Source organism: Drosophila guanche, unplaced genomic scaffold (assembly GCF_900245975.1).
Source record: "Drosophila guanche unplaced genomic scaffold, DGUA_6, whole genome shotgun sequence".
Lineage (NCBI taxonomy): Eukaryota > Metazoa > Arthropoda > Insecta > Diptera > Drosophilidae > Drosophila > Drosophila guanche.
In genome coordinates, this window is record NW_022995754.1 from 4344513 (window position 1) to 4365146 (window position 20634).

At 46.3% G+C, this 20634-nt stretch overlaps 1 protein-coding gene across 1 annotated transcript; it reads left to right on the forward strand.

The window, feature by feature from the left end:
• Positions 1-1728: 1728 nt before the first annotated feature.
• Positions 1729-20629, forward strand: LOC117589304 (titin-like; the record flags this gene model as incomplete). The annotated part of the gene is made up of 9 exons (XM_034281097.1): positions 1729-1744; positions 2056-7374; positions 7534-8778; positions 9137-9204; positions 9283-9586; positions 9896-9970; positions 13506-19439; positions 19614-20308; positions 20522-20629. Coding segments are annotated over exons 1-9 (13764 nt in total), but the record flags the coding sequence as incomplete, so codon positions are not given.
• Between the last annotated feature and the right edge of the window lie 5 nt (positions 20630-20634).

Sequence of the window (20634 nt, forward strand, 5' to 3'; positions counted from 1 at the left end):
ATCAAAACTCTTACCAAAACATAAAACCCAAACGTACGATCCTCCACTGACAGTCCTCTTTCAAATATATGTTTATATTTGTGTATATCCTCACATCGATTGTTGATGAAGATGATTATGATTATAATGATAATGATTTATGTATTGTTTATATTTTAATTTACAATTTATTTATTTTTGTAGTGATGTTGCATGAGATTTTATTATTCATTTTTTATTACCGCTTCTTCTACTTCTTCTGTTCTTCTGTTTTCTTTACTAATTTTGTTTTCCATTTTGTTTTGTCTATCACACACTCTCAATCATCAATCATTTGTTGTAAATGAATTCCAAAAGTTTGTCCAAAAAATCGATTAAAAATCGATGATTATTTGCCGCTTGTGAGCTTTACTAAAAAATTAATCATAAAAACTCATGCGACTCTTTTTGTTTTTAAGTACCGATACGATTTCCGATTTCCGATTTGTAATTGTATGTTTATGTTTATCATTTATCGATTTACCGATACCGATACCGATACCGATAGACGATTATCCACTCTCCACTCTTTTTGTTGTTTTTTAATTGTATTTTTTGATCATGTATTTAATACTTAAAAAGCAAATCTGATCGCGTCTATAAATAAATTCAAGCAAAATGCATTAATTTGAAGAAAAAAAACTTTGTTTTTGATAACTCCTGCTCCCCTGCCAGCACACATGCCAAAACACTGCCACACTGCTACTGTTGTTACTGTTTCTGCATGCTTGCCATCAATCAGTATGAACACACAGGTAAAAATCACACAGGTAATGGTTTTTTTTTGTTGCAGAACAGAGTAGGAACTGCTCTTTTTTTTCAGGGCAGAACATTGCCCGTTTGTTGTCTATAACGGAATGAGCAGCGAATCTCTCGTTTGGATCTATGCAGTACGCTGCTGCTGCTGCGGCTGCTGCCGTTGCTGCGCTCGCTCTGAGCAGCCTGGCAGGCAGACACACCCCGCCCATAAATCTGTCTGTAGCCGCTCTGCCAGCGCCACAGCCCCACCTGGTGACGTAGCCGCCACTAATCAGATATCTATTTTTGGGAGGCAACACAACACATTTCAAATTGCTTGCTCTCAATTGTACTTGCCACACAGAGGCCACCACATCCCATCCAAATGGCTGCCATTTAATGATCGTCGTAATGATGATGAGACGAAAAGATATTTCGTTTTGTCATGACATTGTGTGGCACACTCACAGATCTCAGACAGATATAGGATTTAGAGGTGCTGCTTAATGCAGTTTTAATCATCGCACGTCCAAGTGTAGGGACTGCTGCTCCGTCATGCCCGATTAATGATTCATAGATAAAACATAATGTCACCTCGCAACAGCAGAGACTTGTGACTATGTGACTGACTCTTTTTGACTATTTTTATCAATGCCAATTAGCTTAAATATGTATTTCGACAGAGTCTTGAGATGTGACCTAGAGGTACGCTTCACCTAGGCCCACATGGGTCCCATATTTTAAGAGGGAGATGGCAACGATGGGGAAAGTTGAAAACTGAAAGTATTTTCACTTGCATTTTCTAGTTTAATATGACAAAATATTTAAATTCAATTAATTTGCCACAAATGTTATTTATTACATTTATTTTAAAGGGTTTTATCTTTAGAAAAAAAAATTGTTTATCTCAAATATTTCATGTAAATATGAATGTAATTCTCTTGCCTTTTCCACATTTCTCTGAGTGTATGCATGGCCAATATTCAGGGTCACAGCAGCTAAGAGTCTACGTGGGGGTGTAGTGGGGATTTCAGTGGGTGGGTTTTTGGTTTCATTTGCTCTGCTCTGCTCTGCTACTCTGTCTATAAATCCACTAAAAATATATTTATTTATGTTATGTTTCAAGTTCATTGTTTTGCATATGCGCCCACAAAGATTTCTGATTTATTTATAGATTATAGTAGAGCCAAAAGGTAAGTGGAAGACTCCGCCTTTGCTCCCCTCGAACTCTGGATTATGCTTTGGTCCTCTATTTGTAGAGCGATCCCTTTACTAAATCCCTTTACCCCAACCATTTAGAACGACGCATCTCGGCCTTTCAATTGCGCACAATTGATTCCGCCGAAGATGAGTCCTCATCCTCTGGCCGGGAGGACGGTGCTCCTGATTCCCCACTGCAGCCAGGACAACTGCAGCAGCCCGGAGGCCAACAGCAACAGTTTGGCCAGTACCTGGGTGTCAATGGACATGAGGGCAGATCCCGCACAAAGAAACCCAAAGTGAGAAGCAAATCCCTGCAACCTGCCACAAAAGTGATTCCCTGGCGCAAGTCCTCACGTCCGACACGTGGACGTTCGCTGGACAAGGGTGTCTTCCTGCCTGGCTTCAAGCCAGAGCCTGTGAAGTCCTGGACCGAGGAGACCATCAGCCTGAAGGCCACACCCATTGAAAAGAAGAAGCCAACGCCAAAGCTCGAGGCTGCCACAGTCGTGCTCAAGTCAATCAAAACGGAGCGGGATCAAGGCATCATGAGTCTGGGCGCCACGCTGGAGCAGATCATTGCCGGCAAGACGGAAAAGGAGGCAGTGCCATGGATCACCATGCGGGAGAAGCTGAAGCAAGTGGAGAGCGTCTCGGAGCAGCTCAACAAATTCGACATTGATGAGGTTTACCTGCGGCCGCTCGAGGGCACCATCGAGACTGAGGAGCCGTTGCCGCAGCAGGCCCAAGTGGAGCAGGAGCAGCGCACCAAGGAGATTCAACGTCTAAAGAGCATGGAGAGTGTGGAGATTATGGAGATGACAGATCAGATCGATAAACTAATCACACAGCAGCAGAACAACAAGGATCTGATACCCTGGAAGGAGATGCGACAGCAGCTAAAGAGCGTGCAGCGTGTCACCACGCAGATTGACAAATTCAAGATCGAAGAAGTGGAACTGAAGCATTTGCAGGCACAGCAGGCGGCCATCGCCGAGGAGGTTCTCCTCACCATCGATGAGAGCTCCAAGGGTTCCATCTCGAAGGTTGTGCAGCGCCAGGATCTGCAGCACTACGAGGAGGATCAGTCCGTGGGCAGCCACAAGCAGCAGTTTATCACCACCGAAGATGTCAACATAATGCACGTCTCGGAGCGAGAGCAACTGGAGGCTCAGCGTCTGATACGTGAGCAGCAGGCCGTCAACTGGCGGCAGCAGCAACAGCAGCGACCACAGCTGCAGCCACTCACCTCCGTGGAGGACACCATATCGCAGACGAGCGATCGTCAGCGATTGGTGCAACAGCAGAGCTTAATCGAGGAGGCACAGCGGCAGCAGTTTGTGCAGATCGAGGACTCGCAAATGATGAGCATCGAGCAGTACGAGCACCAGAAGATCATCAATCAGCGCACACAGCAGGAGGCCTTCGACTGGCGCCAGCCGCGCGAGGCCCAGAAGTTCATTCAAGTGGAGGACTCTTCGCTGATGCACTTGCAGGAGCGTCAGGACACACAGGAGCAACAGTTGCTGCAACAGCAACCCGTTCTGTGGGATCGTGGCAAGAAGAAGCCGGAACAGGCACAGCCTCAGGCACCCGTCCAGGAGCAGCCGCAGCCACAATTTGTGGAGAAACCAAAGACCTACGAGGAAATGCACGACGTGTTGCAGGAACCACTGCCTGTGGCACAGCCACAGCAGCAGCCTGTGCTGTGGGAACGTGGCAAGAAGCAAAAGCCAGCGGCCCAAACCTACGAGGAGTTGCATGATGTGTTGCAGGAACCACAGCCCGTGCAGCAGCCCGAACAGGTGCCTGTCCTGTGGGAACGTGGCAAGAAGAAGGTCGTGCAGGAGCAGGTGACCACCACCCAAGAGGTGTTGCAACAGTCCACCCAAGTGATTGACTCTCAAGAGGTATTGCAGCAGACCTCCGAGGTCCTGCAACAGCAACAGATTGTGGAAGAGACCAAAAAGACAGCCGTTCGGCGGGTGATTCCCCCACGGGAGCCCGAACAAAAGGTGGAACAGGTGCAGCTGAAGCCAACGCCCAGACCTCGCCCCAAACAAGCGGAAAAGGCGGAGGACTTGCAACTGAAACCCCTGAAGACCATCAGACCAGTGCAACAATCGGTGGAGCAGCAGCCTGCACAAAAGGCTTACGAAGAGGCCACGGATGAGCTGCCCGAAGAGGCACCTGTGCCACAAGTGGTGGAACAGCCACAGCCTGTGCTGTGGGAGCGTGGCAAGAAGTCAAAGCCTCAACAGACAGTAGCACAAGAGGCAGCACCGACTCTAGAGGTGGCAGTCGACACTTTGGAAGAGGAAAAGATTGCACCCGAAGAGCCGCAACCGCAGCCGGTGCTGTGGGAGCGCGGCAAGAAGAAGCCAGCGGTGGCAAAGCCAGCAGGCCAGGCAGTTGTCGAGGAAGCAGCACCCAAAACGCTCGAAGTGGTCGAGGATACCTTGGAGGAGGTCCAGCAGCAGATCGAACCTCAACCGCAGCCCCAACTGTGGGAACGTGGCAAGAAAAAGAAGCCCGTGCCCAAGCCACAAGAAGTTGTGGAGGAAAAGCTGCAGGAAGAACCCACAAAGACCTACGAAGAGGCAGTCGATGTCCTGCCCGAAGAACCCAAAGTGGAGGAGGCGTCACAGCCTGTTTTATGGCAGCGTGGCAAGAAGAAGCCAGCAGCAGCAGCAAAGCCAAAGCCAGAGGCAGAGCCTGTGGAAGAGGAGCAGCATCCCGATGAGGTTGATGCTCAAATTGAAAAGGTTTTGGTCGAAGAAGAAGTGGAAGTTGTTCAAGAAAAGCGCAAGATCAAAAAGACCAAGAAGCCAAAGGCCACAGAAGAAGTGCAAGAAGAAATTGTGGAGGAAATTCCAGAGGAAGAAATTCCAGAAGAGATTGTCGAAGAGATCCAGGAAGAGCAGGAGGTTGTCATCGAAGAAAAGAAAAAGGTGAAAAAGGTGAAGAAACCAAAGAAAATTGTTGAAAAGACTGAAGAGGAGGCCCCTGAAGAGGAAGTTCCTGAAGAGGAAGTTCCCGAAGAGGAGGCCCCTGAAGAGGAGGTTCCCGAAGAGATCGTGGAAGAACAAGAAGAGATTGTGGAAGAAAAGAAAAAGGTGAAAAAGGTCAAGAAGCCCAAAAAGACTGCAGAGACGATCGAAATCGAGGAAGAGCAGCCCGATGAAGAGGCGCCACAAGATGAGGAAATCATCGAAGAGCCCGAAGAGATCATCGAAGAACAATCAGAGATCGTGGAAGAAAAGAAAAAGGTGAAAAAGGTCAAGAAACCCAAGAAAAAGGTAACCGTGGATGATGAAGCCGAAGAAGAGCAACCCATTGAAGAGGGGGAGGAACCAGAAGTGGAGGTACCTGAAGTGGAGGAACCTCTACCCGCCGAAGAGCCCAAGAAACCCAAGGCCAAGCCACAAGAAGTGGTGGAGCAAGTGGAAAAGGTGGAACTGAAGCGAACTCCACGCAAGCAACAGCCGCTGCCCGAGAAGGAGCAATTGGAAGAGGTGTCCCTGAAGCCACTGAAAAAGACTGCAATTGTCTCGCAGGAGACACCACAACCAGAAGAGATCGTAACAGAGAAGGTGGTCGTCACAGAAGAGCAAATTGTGGATGTAACAAAGAAGCGGGTTAAGAAAAAGAAGCCCAAACCAAAGACTGACACAGAAGAGGAGGCCCCAGAAGAGCCAGAAGAAGAAGAACTCATCGAAGAAGTCGAGGAAGAGCAGCCACAGTCAGAGGTCGAGGAGCCACAGGAAGAGCTACAAGAGCCCATTCCAGAGGTGGAACAACCTGTCGAGCCAAAGGCAGCACCAAAGCCCAAACCCAAGCGAGAGGAAATCATCGAAAAGGTGGAGGAGGTAGCCCTGAAGCGTGTCGCACGACCAAAGAAACCGCTGCCAGAGGAGGCAACCATCGAGGAAGTGCGTCTCAAGCCTACAACCAGGAAATCCATCAAACCCGAAGAAGTAACACTCGAAGCAGTGAATTTGCAACATGTGGAAAAGGTGGAGGAAGAGCTCATCCAAGAGGAGAAGCGCAAAACGAAAAAGGTGAAGAAACCCAAGCACGAGGATATGCCAGAGATAGCCGATGCCGAACCCACACAACTGGAGGAAGCGGAGCACTTGGACTTGGAGAAGGAACCAAAGCCGGAGGAGGAGCAACCTCAAGTGCCATGGAAGCGTGGCGAAAAGAAAAAGCCTGTGGAGGAGGTGCTCGAGGAGAAGCAATGGCCCAAGGGCAAGCGGCATTTACTGCCGGCCGAGCAGCCCGAGGAAGTGCAGCTCAAGCCCATACCCGCGAAGCCAGCGGAGGCGCCACAGCAGCCAGAAAAGGCCATTCCCGGTCCCCAGCTGCAGCCCCAAGAGAAACCCGAAAGCGAAGAGGAGGAACTCGAGCTGGAACCACTTAAACTGCCCGAGGAGGAAGCTGCACCCAAGGTCAAGAAGGAGAAGAAAAAGAAGCCCAAGCTAAAGAAGGCAACGCCCTCGGTGGATGAGGTATCCGAGGAGATGGCCGAACCATTTGCCGAACCCATTGCCGAGGAAGATGAAGTCGAAGAGATTCTGCCCGTGGACGATGACAAGGTGGTGGCGGTATCCGAGGATGTCCTGCCCGAAGAGGAGCTCCAACCCACGGAAGAGACCACCCCCGAGGCGAAGCAAAAGGCACAGAAGAAGCGCACAAAGCGCCTCAAGCAGGCCTCTGTGGAGGGACAGCCGCAGCTGCTGGAGGCAGCCATTGCGGAAATCGAAAAAGTGGATGAAGTATTCCAAGAGATCTCACAAAAGACCATCACACTGCTCAAAAAGACTGAGGACACGCGGCCGCAGTTCATAACCACAGAACAGCTGATCGAACTGGATGTGGAGGATGTGCGCCGGGATCTCGAAATGAAGGTTACTTCAAATATAATTAAGAAAGAGAGGCGCCGGGTCGTGCTCGATGACAGTCAACCGTTGCCCGAGCTGGAGCTCATCACACAGAAGCGCATTCAGGAGGGTATTGACCGCATGGCCGATGAGGAACTCATCGAGGATCAGCAGCTGACACAGAATCAGCAAGAGACAACCACATCCGAGGTGATTGGACAGGAGCGTAAGCTGGTGAAGAAAAAGAAGAAGGAAATCAAACCCCCACGCATCACCGAGAAGCTTCGCCCACGACAATGTGTGCCCGAGGAGCCCACTGTTTTGGAGTGCAAAGTGGAGGGTGTACCCTTTCCGGAAATCAATTGGTACTTCAATGACATTCTGCTCTTTGCCTCGGAGAAATACGAGATCACCGTGGTGGAGCAGGTGGCACAGCTGAAGATTGCCAAGGTGACGCCCAGCGATGTGGGTGTCTACACGTGTGAGGCCAAGAATGAGGCTGGTGTGGCCACAAGTCGCACAAATATTATTTTAGGTGAGTTTTACATTAGTTTTTACTCTCCTTTTAGTTTTATTCTAGCCCCGACTAGCACCCATCCAGCTCCCACTTTTGTATATAATTGTTTCCCCCTACTTTATCCTGCACAAAAAGACACAAAATATTTATGATTTTGGATCCAACTTCCCAATTTAGAAAAAGAACAAGGCGTTGCGCCACAGTTTACGCGGCCGCTCAAGATCGAGTTCACTGAAGAGAAACAGCCCGAGAGGCTAAAGGTTACGGTGACGTGTCAGGTGGCCGGTAAGCCACAGCCACAGGTCAAATGGTATCGCGGCATCGAAGAGGTGCTGCCCAGCGAAGCCGTACAAATGATGTACGATCAGCAGACGGGTGAGGTGGCTCTGGAGGTGTTTAATCCACCAGCCAATGAGGCCATCACGTACTCGGTGCAGGCACAAAATCAATTTGGACGTGCCATTGGCAATGCCAACATCATGAGTCGCTTGGATGAGCAGGAGCAGGAGCCCAAGGAAATACTTAAACCCCCCACAGTCACTCCATTGAATGCTGTGGTGGTGCCCACCGGTGGCACTCTCCGCTTTGAGGTGCAATACGATGGTCTGCCCCGCCCGGAGATCAAATGGATGCGCAATGGTCGTGAGATTGTGGAGAACGAGGAAATCGTTGTGGAGACCACAGAGACGACAACCATCATCAGGGTGATCAATATGACACGCAAGCGGACCGGCAAATACGAGGTTTGGGCCAAGAACAAAGTGGGCGAGGCCAAGTCATCCGGTTCGGTTGTTGTCTCCGACTCGAAACCCGATCAACAGATCCAACCGCCACGTTTCATTCAGCCACTGGAGCCCAAGTACTTTGGGGAGCATGAGGTGGCCATACTGGAGGCTGTCGTTCAATCGGAGCCACTCTCCTCCTTCCAATGGTTCGTGCACAATGAGCCCATCAAGAGCTCCACCGAGTGTCGCATTGTCAGCGAGGCCAACAAGTCCACACTGTTGATTGAGGATTTCCAGCGGAAATTCATTGGACCCTTTACGTGTCGCGCCGAGAATGTGGGTGGTTCGGTGACCTCCACGGCGACAGTCAATCTTTTGGAGGCACTGCCCCAGGAGGAGGCAGTGGAATTTGAATCGCCACGCTTCATCGAGGAGTTGCTGCAACCCGTCGAAGTGATGGATGGTGAGGCGCTGCTGCTGCAGTGTCAGGTGCGCGGCAAACCCACACCCAAGGTGGAATGGTATCACAATGATGAGAAGATTGTGGAGACAAAGGAAACTACGATATCGCAGGACTTGCAAGGCAAATGCCAGCTGCAGATTACCGAAGTATTCCCCGAAAACGAAGGCCAATACAAGGCCGTGGCCAGCAACAAAATTGGCAAGACAGTGACCAAGACAAACGTTAAAATTCAAGGTACTTCAACAACTCTAAGCGTTTGTTCTAAATAACCAGCAGAAAAGTACTAGAAAGTAGTGAAAGTAGTAGCTGCCGCAACTATCTACAGATACACAAAAAACACTACAATGCATCCCCCCAAAAAACTGATATCTACTTATAGGTCTTGTTTCCCCATCTCACCAATAATAACTCTCCTCTCTCAACACCCCCTGCATGTGATGTTTTTTCTCTCTCTCTCTTCGCTGGGAAATCCTTCTCCCATTTTCTTTTGTAAATAATCCCTTCCTCGTTACTTCGTTTCCTCGTTGTTTACCTCGTTTCTGTTGGATTATTCCTTGTGGATAATACTTTTTCGACTGTATGTTTTTTTTAGCATTTGAATATATCCCCGATTCTGAAATCACTGGACTCACTGGATCTGAGGAGGATCTACTTGATAGAGTAAGAACCCAGAACCCAGAGTGCAAAAATGAGAGAGTGAGATCAATCGATATTCCCCCTACCCCCTTTTTTCTGTAGACCCTCTCAATCGACGAACAAGCACCGAAAATCATTAAAAAACTACCAGAGAAAATCGAACCCAAAGAGGGTGAACAGCCCAAGCTGGAGGTTAAGGTTATTGGCCGACCCAAACCAAAAATCAAATGGCTACGCGACGATGAGCAAATCTTTGCCTCCGAGGAATATCAAATTGAGAATTTCGACGATGGCACATCGGTGCTGGTGATTAATCATGTCTATCCCGATGATTGGGGCACCATCAGTTTTGAGGCATACAATCCATTGGGCGTGGCAGTGACAACGGCTCTGTTCTCTGTGGAAGGTACTATCTTACGTATAGGTGTTATCTCTAGCATATATCTGTATATATTTGCTTTAAATTTTTATGGAATTTTGTTAGTTCAAATTCTTTTACAGGTTATGGCAGCAAAATGTCCCAAAATATCCCTAATCCTACCACCCAAAAATATCCCTGACAAAAAATTACACACAATTTTTGTTCTTTTGAGGCACACACAACACTTGATTAAGTTTAAGTTTAAACAAAATGTATCTTTTCCAGGGCAAAATGTCTCGTTTTTTATGTCTACATATATTTAATGATTCTATCCATATCTGTATCTTATATAAGGCATTGTTGGATCGAAGGATTATCGTAAACCGGAATGGGTCACACAAATGGAGGAAATGCAGGTGGCACTCAAAGGTATGTATCTTTCTCTTTCAGCCGCTCTCTCTCTTTCTCTCTCTATATATCTCTCTCGTTTGTTCCACTGTTATGTGTATATGTGTTTCTATAATCTTTCGTGTTCTCCAAACAACAAAAAAAAAACACACAACAATCAAACAATAAATTCCTGTCTTTTGTCTGTAATTTTGTCTTAAATCTACAACAAATTCTTGTCTTCTATCTCGTCTGTCTTTTACTTCTCTATCTCTATCTATTGTATATGTCCCCAAGTACACAAAGATATATTTGTGGCTCTGTCCCCTCTTACGCCAACAGCTCTAAGGCTTACCCCAACCCTTCCCCGAACTCAAACCCAATCTGAACTTTTAAAATTAGTAAACGCCTATTTTTTTTTTAGTAGATATAATTAAACTTTTCGTATATCCAAAAATGTATCTCTTACAGTAGCACAGTATCTGTTTATCTGTGCATATTTCATCTGCAAGTAATACATTCATCCTATAATTGGTTTCATGTTCCTCTGTTCCAATTTTTACATTTTATTCCAAATTGTCTACCAAAAAAACAACTAACAACACAAAAAAGAATATTAAACCAAAAAGTGTTCGATCTGAAAACCAAAACAATTCGTATAACATTCCCCTTCAGAACGCTGCTTGCAAATCTTCACTTTTTATTTAGATCTCTATAACACACCAAAACTTGTTGCATGCCACACACTAAAACCCGTGTTATGTGTTCTATATTTGGTTGAAATCATTAAAAACAACTTCCTAAGAAACTCACTAAAAACAGACAAGCAAAAACAAAAATCAGTATATGTAAGTACACTGGCGCAAAAGATACAATCAACAAAACATTCCATCCATTGCAACGCTTTTAGATAATAGTTTCCAGTAGTTCTCTAATCCATAGATATATGCCATTTTTTATGTCTCGCTTTTTAGCTGCTAAATGCTCGCCATCGCTACTAAATGAAATGCGCGACAGCCGCTGTGCTATGGGGGAAACGGCAAAGTTTCATATACAATTTGCAGGCAATCCTATGCCAGGTATAGTATGAGACAATGAGAGGGAGGGTAGATCTGACAGTCGTGACACTCTCTTCTCTATAGATATTCAATGGTATTTCAACAATGTACAGCTTAGGGCATCCGAAAAGTATCGCATGGTAGTCGAGGAGCATGAGGCCACATTAGAAATTATGAAAATCACACAAGACGATTGCGGCTACTACAATTGCAAGCTAATCAATGAGATTGGAATGACAATGTCACGTGCCAAGTTCGAGATATCATCTACGTCCAACGTGGAAGAGGTTGTGCAAACCAGAAAGATAATCAAAAAGAAAGCGGGTGGCAAGAAGACTTCCTCAATGGTCAAGCGAACTTCGGGTGCATCGGCGATGCAAAAGACAGAGATACGTATTGTACCTGCCGCCACAACGACCATGAATGTCTACAAAGTGAAACAACCTGTCTCTATACTGGTAGAGAAGAGTGAGATTTCCGAGGTAATGCAGGTCAAAGATCGTAAGATTGCAGATGCAGAGCTACGCAAAAGTCAAATCATAGAATCATCCGAGTCCGAAGTTGAAGAAGAGATCGAAGAAGTGGAAGAAATCAAAGAAGAAATCAAGGAAGAAATTAAAGAAGAAAAGTCTGCCAAAGAAAAAATCAAATATACATCCAGCAAAACGATTGAACTGACCAAAACTGTCGAGCTGATACGTACAAAAATTACTCAAAAGACCATCACCATTGAGGACATACACGTGATATCGCAGCACGAAGACGTCCAGTGGCTGCTCGAATCCATTGAGGCCGTATCCTTTGGTGCCTCGGGCGAGGCAGCACTCAGAGATCTGGCCACCATTGGCCTCCTTTTGCGCTATGGCTGCACTCACTACGAGATTACGTACATGTACGAGCAGAATATCTTTATATCCCTGAAGAAACCCGAATCGCAGTCAGCTCTAGTGCAGCTGGTGGAGCGCGAGGGACACGAGGAGTTGATCACCCAAATCCTCAGTGAATCTTCCAATGAGGATGAGACCATTCTAGCAGCTACAGTTGGCTTCAAGGCCTTCATACGTATGATCCAGACATACGAGATCACCATCGAGATTGTCATACGAAAGTTTGTTAGGGAGGATTTCATATCGCAGGACTGGAAGATATGCGGAAAGGAGGTTTGAATTTATGTTACTCGTTTGTCGTTTCTAGTTCGAAATTTTTTGTTTTTGGAAAGAAAAATCTATTTAAAATTTAATTTCTGTGTTTAAATTGGGTTTCAAAAAGAGAAATAATAATTAGGTGCAGAGCGAACAAAAAACCCTCAAAACGAATGTTTTAATTTCCTTTTTTGCAAATGATTAATATTTTTTATTAATTATTTTTGAGGGTTTTTGTGAGCTCGGATAAAATTTGAAAAATGATTGACGTATTCACTTTTTGTTCAACAATTTTTTTATATACTTTTGGTTTTGTGAAATCGGAAATCTAGAGAATAGTAGAGACATCGCAAATAATTGAAAGTCACGAGGCTATAACGCATGTCAAAATCGGTGAGTATTTTGCGCATAAAGCTTTAAGTAGTTTAATGCGATAAGAAAATCCAAATATATTTATTTCTTATTTTTTTTAACATGTCGCATCTGCTTTGTAAACAAAATTTACCTTTGCGTGCATCACAACAAATCCCATGAAATTCCCTCGACAATTTCCTCGTGCAGAGGAAACATTTATTGAGGAACGAACGATAATTGTTGAAGAAGGTTTGAACATAAACACAGATGATCTGTAAAACAAACAAAAAACAACCACCACAAAATATATATAACGAAATCCTACCACCAGTAACGATGTATACCACCAAAAACCAACCAAACGATCCCACCATATATGAACTACAGCCTCAAAAATATTAATATTTATGACATTGCAAAACAAAAATAATTTACAACAAATATAACAATTAAAAAACAAAAATCATGTGTATATTCTAAAAAAAAAGAGTCTTTAAAAACCAAGCAGTATTCCCCATTAACAGCTAATCAACCATCACTAAAAAAAAAACAAAATAAAGCTATATATCGTATATGTATATCTTGCTGCAGCTATAAATACCATATAAGCGAAATAACTATTGATTTTCATACCCACTTTAATGCTTTTGCTTCTTCACTAATGCTCATTCGATGACAAGAGTACACGTAGAAGAGTCGCTTCAATCAATGCACGCAAAATGCAACCGACCCCCAGATGATGCCACCCTGAGGTAAGATATGCCATGATCCCCACTTGATAAATATTTAATGTTTCTCTGTGCAACTCATTTTACCGCTTTACGGCACTGGCTATAAGCTAAATATTTAGTCGTAAACTACAAATACTAATCGATACATATGTAGAACGCTTTTGGCTTGGCTTTCTGCGAGTTTTTGAAATCTCATTTATTGTTTTGTGCAACACAAGCAAGCAACCAACCACACAAATACTAGTTGAGAGGTCCAGACATTGTCATTGTTTAATAAACATTACATTCACAGAAACAGCAACCACAAAAGTGGATAAAAAATTCATACAGCAACAAGAACAAGAACATATACTCGTACAACAAGAACAAGTGCACATACAGTCAGCAGAAGCCGAAGAGGAGGTTGTTGTCCAACAGCAAATTGTGAAAAAGAAAACACAGAAAAAGCATAAGAAACATACAGAACAAATACAGATACAGGAAGAAGTGGTGCAGCAACAGATACAAATACAAGAAGAGGTACAGCAACAGATACAAATACAAGAAGAATTCATCACACCCATCATCGCAGAGGAAGAAAGTGTCGAGCAATTGCAAGAGCTTATCCTTCCATATGAAACACTATCCATGCAACATGTACCCAAAGACACGGTCGAAACCATTGCCAGTGCAGAGACCACAGAACTTTCAACACCGAAACCTCAGCCCGCAAAGGTACAGGACGATATACTGCCCCAAAAGATGTTGGCCATCAGTGAGGAGTGTGTGCCACTCGATGTGGCACTACCCAAAGACACTAAAAAACCAACAGAAAATCGCGTGAGTGAACAAATTGAAGTGCGGCATCAACATGCTGTAGATGTGACCGAAACAGAGGCACGTGAGGCCTCACCCAAAGAACTGAAGCCCTCAAAAATCCCCAAGAGCGTCAAGGCCCAGCGGAAGGTAAAGGAATCGCGTCCTTTGCTGGTGGAAGCCACAAGCATAGAGGAGGCCATAGATGATCTGCAGCCCATGAAAAATGTAGAACAGAAGGCGCATGGTGACATTCTGTTGTCACATGAGCTCACAGAGGAACAACCACAGATTATGGAGGCCATGGAGCAGCTTAAGGAGAGTAAATCCATTAAGGAGGAAACTATTGAATCGCATTTCCTAGATCAGGAAGGTCTGGTGATCACCGAAGAAACAATCAGTGAAACCTTAGGGAAAGAAATCGTTCAGAGCAAGCCAACAACGGAGAAGATTTATCCAGAATTAACTTCAAATGTAAGTCTAGCCATAAGCGAATGCCAGCCGGAGGATTCTGTGGGGGAGCTAAAACCCTCAGCGGAAGTACGCAAGGAAACAACATCCAGGACTATTTTAGAGCACAAATCAGTGAGCACCAGCGCCTCAGAGGTTCTTGAAAGCGTGGACACCATACCCCTGCAAACACAACCCACCAAAGGAATTGCCGATGTCAGTCTCAAGCCAGAAGAAGTTCCACTCGTTACTCAAGAAACGGAAACCTTTGAGTCTGTGGCAGAGAGCGAGACCAAGCCACGCGTGGCAGACACAAAAGCCATGCAACATTTGGTATTAACCGAAGGATTGCTCAACATTACAGCAGATGCTCAGAGTCCATTGGAGGAGCAAATTCCAGACTTTAAAACAGATGAAAAGAAAGCAAACTTGGAAATGGAAACCCAGCGTCATGTTGTCACCCAGGAAACCGTGTCGACTGAGGAGGCACCGAGTGATTTGGCTATAGAGGAGACACCAAAGAGCGTTGAGGGCACCCTGGGACAATCGAGTGCCCTGACAATTGGCGAAACTCTAGAGACAAATCTCATAGAAATGGCCCAGGATCTGATCGAATCCCAAGTGGAGACCACAAAACCAGCAAAGGAAACACTAACCAAAGCCTATGGTACTGCGGAAAGCAATCAGGAGTCTCTATACGACACATTGGGTTCTGTGCCAGATGTGGAACATCCCAAAGGACAGGGAAAGGTCAACATTGCCGATGCCGAACTCGTGGCAGAGGTACAGGCAGCTCCCACTGTCATTCACACAGAAGAGGAGCTTCTGTCTGTCGTTCCAGAGTTTGTGGATGCCACAATGAATATCGTGGAGGAGACTGTCGCATTGGAGATCACGCAGGATACAGTGGCCGAAAAGGAGCAAACATTCCCCCAGGATGTGTCTCAAGCCGAACAATCAGCTGTAGAAAAGATAATCCCTGTTGATCTCAGAGTAACAACTGTCTTTGAGGTTCAGGCCGGACAAACTTCAGAGGATATTGCGCCGGCAGATACACGTTCCGTGTCTGCCATTAAGGTTCTAGATACAATGCCCATTGGAGTGGCATCTAAGCCGGATCTCATGGAAGGAACTAGCTACCTGGAGGCTTTGCCACAGCCCGAACTCAAGAGCGGCACCGTCTTGATGGATGAAACCCAGCAGCCATTGGAAGTAACGAATGTACAGATCAGTGAAACGAGCACCGAACTGGCAGATACCCTCCCAAAACAACAGCAAACGAAAGCCCATCCCACCACAGAAGACTTTAGGCATGCCGAGGGAATGGAAATCATTCCCATGGAGTCGACTGGGCAACAACCAGATGAGGGAAAACCCACAGCAGCCCGTGCTGATGTCAGCATGCCACAGCAATTTGGCACCAATGTCATGGAACAGTCGCCCTTGGAGACGCTACAGCCACGTCCGCTGGATGTCCAGCCGCAGGAACAGCAAACAGATTCACAATTTGATTTCTTGCCACAATTGGAGACCAGTTCGTCCGTGACCCTAGAGCAAGAAACGGAAATCCCTTTGGCAGAACCACATCCACTTCAATCTGCAGCCATTGGAGCAGCCAGTGCGCTGCAGGTGGCAAATACAGAGAGATCCCAGCTTATGGAATCGTTGCAGGGCATGGAAGATCTACAGAGGTTGCCACAACAGAAGGCACATTTCAATATAGGAGAAATTACATTGCCAAAGGTCGAGGAAATCACCACACTCGAAGGATTGCAGAATTATGCCTCACCGGAATATCAGAAATCAGCACTCACGAATATAGATATTACGGAAACAACTTCATCTTTGAGGACCACCACGGCAATTGTGAGTGAAAGGACAGAGGAGCTGACGGACAAAGATGCACCACAGGAGGTTCAAATTCAACCAAAACTCAACGAATTCACACAGAAAACTCCACTCTCGGAGAGAGTCAATGTCTTGGATCAAGTTTCAGAGTTGAGCAGCCAAGTGCCTCATGCAGCCACGGGACAATCCATCATCACTAGCTGCCACGAGATAAATGTGCGTCAAACAGAAGTCCTGGAGAAGGAGGAACTGCTGGAAGGTGTGCCACAGCCAAGCGAACAACTCGTGAAGATTGCGTTGGACTCCACCACAGGACTGGCCTTGGCTCGGCAGGAGGATACCTTTGAGCATGAGGAAGAGCTGAGAGTACTTGCCCCAGAGGCAGAGCAGGCAAGACCCATTTCGGCAGATCATCTGAAGGCTGCCCTTACCGAAGGTGTCATGGAAAATCAAAGCACTGGAAAACTAGAAGACTTTAGTGCATCCGACAAATATGCCTCGCCACGTATAGATCTGTTGGTTGAAACCAAATCGACAGAGACCACAGTCTATGATAGTGTATCCAAATCTCTGGAGTCCATGCAGCCAGAGATCTTGAGTCCGCAACAGTCGATGGTGCCACACGAGCATAAAACCGTCACCGAGTGCCTTGTCGTTGATGGAACTCAACCCTTCGAAGCGAAGCCAACAGATCAGCGTACAGCCGTCAAAGTTCAGGATAATCTAAGCCACTCCATCGTCCTTGAGGATCAGAGGGTGCTGGAATCAGAGAAGCTGCTGGGCGAGGAAACTACACCGCAGCAAAAGGCAAATCTAATGGAAGATGCCACCAATTTGCATGCAAAAACGGTGGATACCACAGCCGTCTATGAATCCATGGGCGAGGATCGTCCAACAGATAAATGCAGCGTGCAACAGGCACAAGTCACTCACGTATTGGCACACACACATGCCACGGAACTGCAGCAGACAGTGGAGGCAGAGAAACTGCTGACAACACCTGAACAAACCTTTGCAGTGGCCACAGCAGATGGCATATCCTCACAGCTTGGATTACCAATCAGCACGAGGACACAGACTGTAGAGGATGTCGATGTTTTGGTCACTCTGCCAACAGACAAGCGAGTGGCACAGTCCACCTATGAAGGTCGGCAGTACGAGGTAACAGTCAGTGAAGTCCAGGGTATCGAAGAGTCTGAGAATCTACAGAAATCTACAGACATAGCACCCGTTAGTGCTGCCGAATCGTTGGATGTCATGTTCAAGGCAACATCGGTAGACACCCAGCCAGGTGTCTTCCAAAAGGAATCCCCAATCGAAGCTCACAAGCCGCAAGAGGCCACAGCAAAGCCTGTGGTAGATCTCCGCCAAGGCACCACAACATTCGATGTGTTGGCACTGGAATCCTCTGAACGCATTCCAGACACACCGACGACAGCGCCACAAGAGGCACAGAGACAGCTAGTCACTGGGGTGGAGTCTAGGAAGGTGCAGGTCCGACTCGATGACTTTATTATGGATAAGGAAGATACCCTACCGGAGACCATTCATGAATTCTATGGCAAACCGTTCATTGAGGGCACACAGAGGGAGACACTCATCACTCAAGTGATTCCCATGGAAAATGTTGATCAAATAGAGACGCCACAAGCTGCTGCCACATTCCAAGTGAATCCTATGTCCAGCGAGAGAATCACTCAATCGCACTTGGTGGAAACCCAACTACCACTCGAACTGGAGAGTGAAGCCATCATTGAATATGAAAAACTTGCCCAAGCAAAGGTCAAATCGGATGAAACGAATGTCCATACCACAATATCCGAAGTCAATACATATGAGATCACAAAAGATATTAAAGGAATATCGGAACAAGGTCAGTTTATAAAGATCGTAGAGGATTCTGACATCAATCGTGCCCATGTGACAACCATACAATCGACGCTTCTCAAAGAAGAAAATCTCCCGCTGGAGCCCATTCGCGATGGGGACATTGCGTGTGTGTCCGACGTTAAGCTGAAGAAGAAATCTGTGATAACCGAAGAGGTTCTGGGCATCAGTTCAATCCAGGAATCGTATGAGCTGCAAAAGCCAGACGAGGGCAAGGCACAAATCACACGACAGGCGCCACATGAGACTGTGAGTGTGGCCGAGCAACAGATCTACGAACAGTCACCGGAGATGATCTTGGAACAGGACGATCGTCGAGCCCGCACAAAGCCAAGTTCTGTTGAAACGCTCCTGAAACCCGTTGAAAGCTCTACCGTTAATGTCTATGAAAATGTCGAGGGACATGGGGAATTTAAGCCAATTAGTGTGCTGCCATCAACGGATACCACTGTAATTTCCGAGTTGAAGGTTTCGGTGGTGGAAGAGGTGTCAGTGATGCCATCCTTGGGTCGAGTTCCAATTGAGAAACCCTTGGAGGGCAAAGCAACACCAGAATCTGTGCCACACAAAAACGTACTGCAAAGCGAGCAGCTGCCCTGTGAGGTTGCAAGCACTTTGCTGGAAGAAGGAGCACCATCCACGGAGCAGGCAAAGCTTGCACCAGCGGATACACGAGTTGCAGCCGTGACGAGTGTGCTGCATGAGAAGGGCACCATTCGGGAGACGATCACAAGCACTCAAGTAGATGAGAAACAAGCGCTTCCTTCGATAACCACACAGAGTACGTATCTGAATGAGCAAACAATCGCACAGGAAAATGTCAATCTGTTAGATAGTGAGGAACAAAAACACATACAGCCACAGAACGCAAGTATACGTATCAAAGAAACCATCACATCCATAGCCACAACAGAACAACCAGACTTATTCAACACAACCACAACATCGAGTCCTAATGACACACGCACTGAGGAGAGGATACACCCAACACTGGTTGAGGATACCCTGAAGAATGCTTTACAGACAACACAATTTGTGTCGGAGGATACCTCTGACCTGCTCCTACCAAAATCAATGCCTGAAACTGCACTCCCCGAAAGGGTAACACATGCTGTAGCACTTTCCACCACAAACGAGTCACAAGCCACTATTTACACATCGAAAGATGAAGACCACACACAGAAACTGTTAGAGGAGAGTCTTACACAAGATATTTTTAAAGTTAAAATGGTAACACCACGTGTGGGTAAGTATCCAACTAAGTTTAGTCTAAGAAGTTTAGCAAAAAAAGGCGTATTACTTCCATTACCACCACCCCTCGACCCTCCAGAACCAAAGCACAAGCACATATTACACAGAACAAAGCAAACCCACATTCCTCAAACATAACTTTATATTAAACGCACACTTTTTTACACAGATACAAATCAAACCACAGACACACCACACACAACACCACAAAAGACACCCAAACACACACAAGAAACTAATGAAACCACAATCACGGAAACCCCCGAAACTCTGCAAATCATCGAGGAAATATCGGAAGACGGCAAACCAAAGAAGAAGAAGATCCGCACTCGCGTAATCAAGAAGGTCAAGGGAGACAAACAAGAAGTCACCAAGATCGAAACCGTCGAGGAGGATGACAAGGTACCAGAGACTACAGTCACCGTTGAAGAGGTTCCTTACGAAGAAGAGAAACCTGAGGAGATCCAGGAACTCCCAGAAGAGGTTCGCATTGTCGAATCCATCTCTGAAGACGGCAAACCAAAGNCAAAGAAGAAGAAGATCCGCACTCGTGTGATCAAGAAGGTCAAGGGAGACAAACAAGAAGTCACCAAGATCGAAACCGTCGAGGAGGATGACAAGCCTTCGGAGACTACAGTCACCGTTGAAGAGGTTCCTTACGAAGAAGAGAAACCTGAGGAGATCCAGGAACTCCCAGAAGAGGTTCGCGTTGTCGAATCCATCTCTGAAGACGGCAAACCAAAGAAGAAGAAGATCCGCACTCGTGTGATCAAGAAGGTCAAGGGAGACAAACAAGAAGTCACCAAGATCGAAACCGTCGAGGAGGATGACAAGCCTTCGGAGACTACAGTCACCGTTGAAGAGGTTCCTTACGAAGAAGAGAAACATGAGGAGATCCAGGAACTCCCAGAAGAGGTTCGCGTTGTCGAATCCATCTCTGAAGACGGCAAACCAAAGAAGAAGAAGATCCGCACTCGTGTGATCAAGAAGGTCAAGGGAGACAAACAAGAAGTCACCAAGATCGAAACCGTCGAGGAGGATGACAAGGTACCAGAGACTACAGTCACCGTTGAAGAGGTTCCTTACGAAGAAGAGAAACCTGAGGAGATCCAGGAACTCCCAGAAGAGGTTCGCGTTGTCGAATCCATCTCTGAAGACGGCAAACCAAAGAAGAAGAAGATCCGCACTCG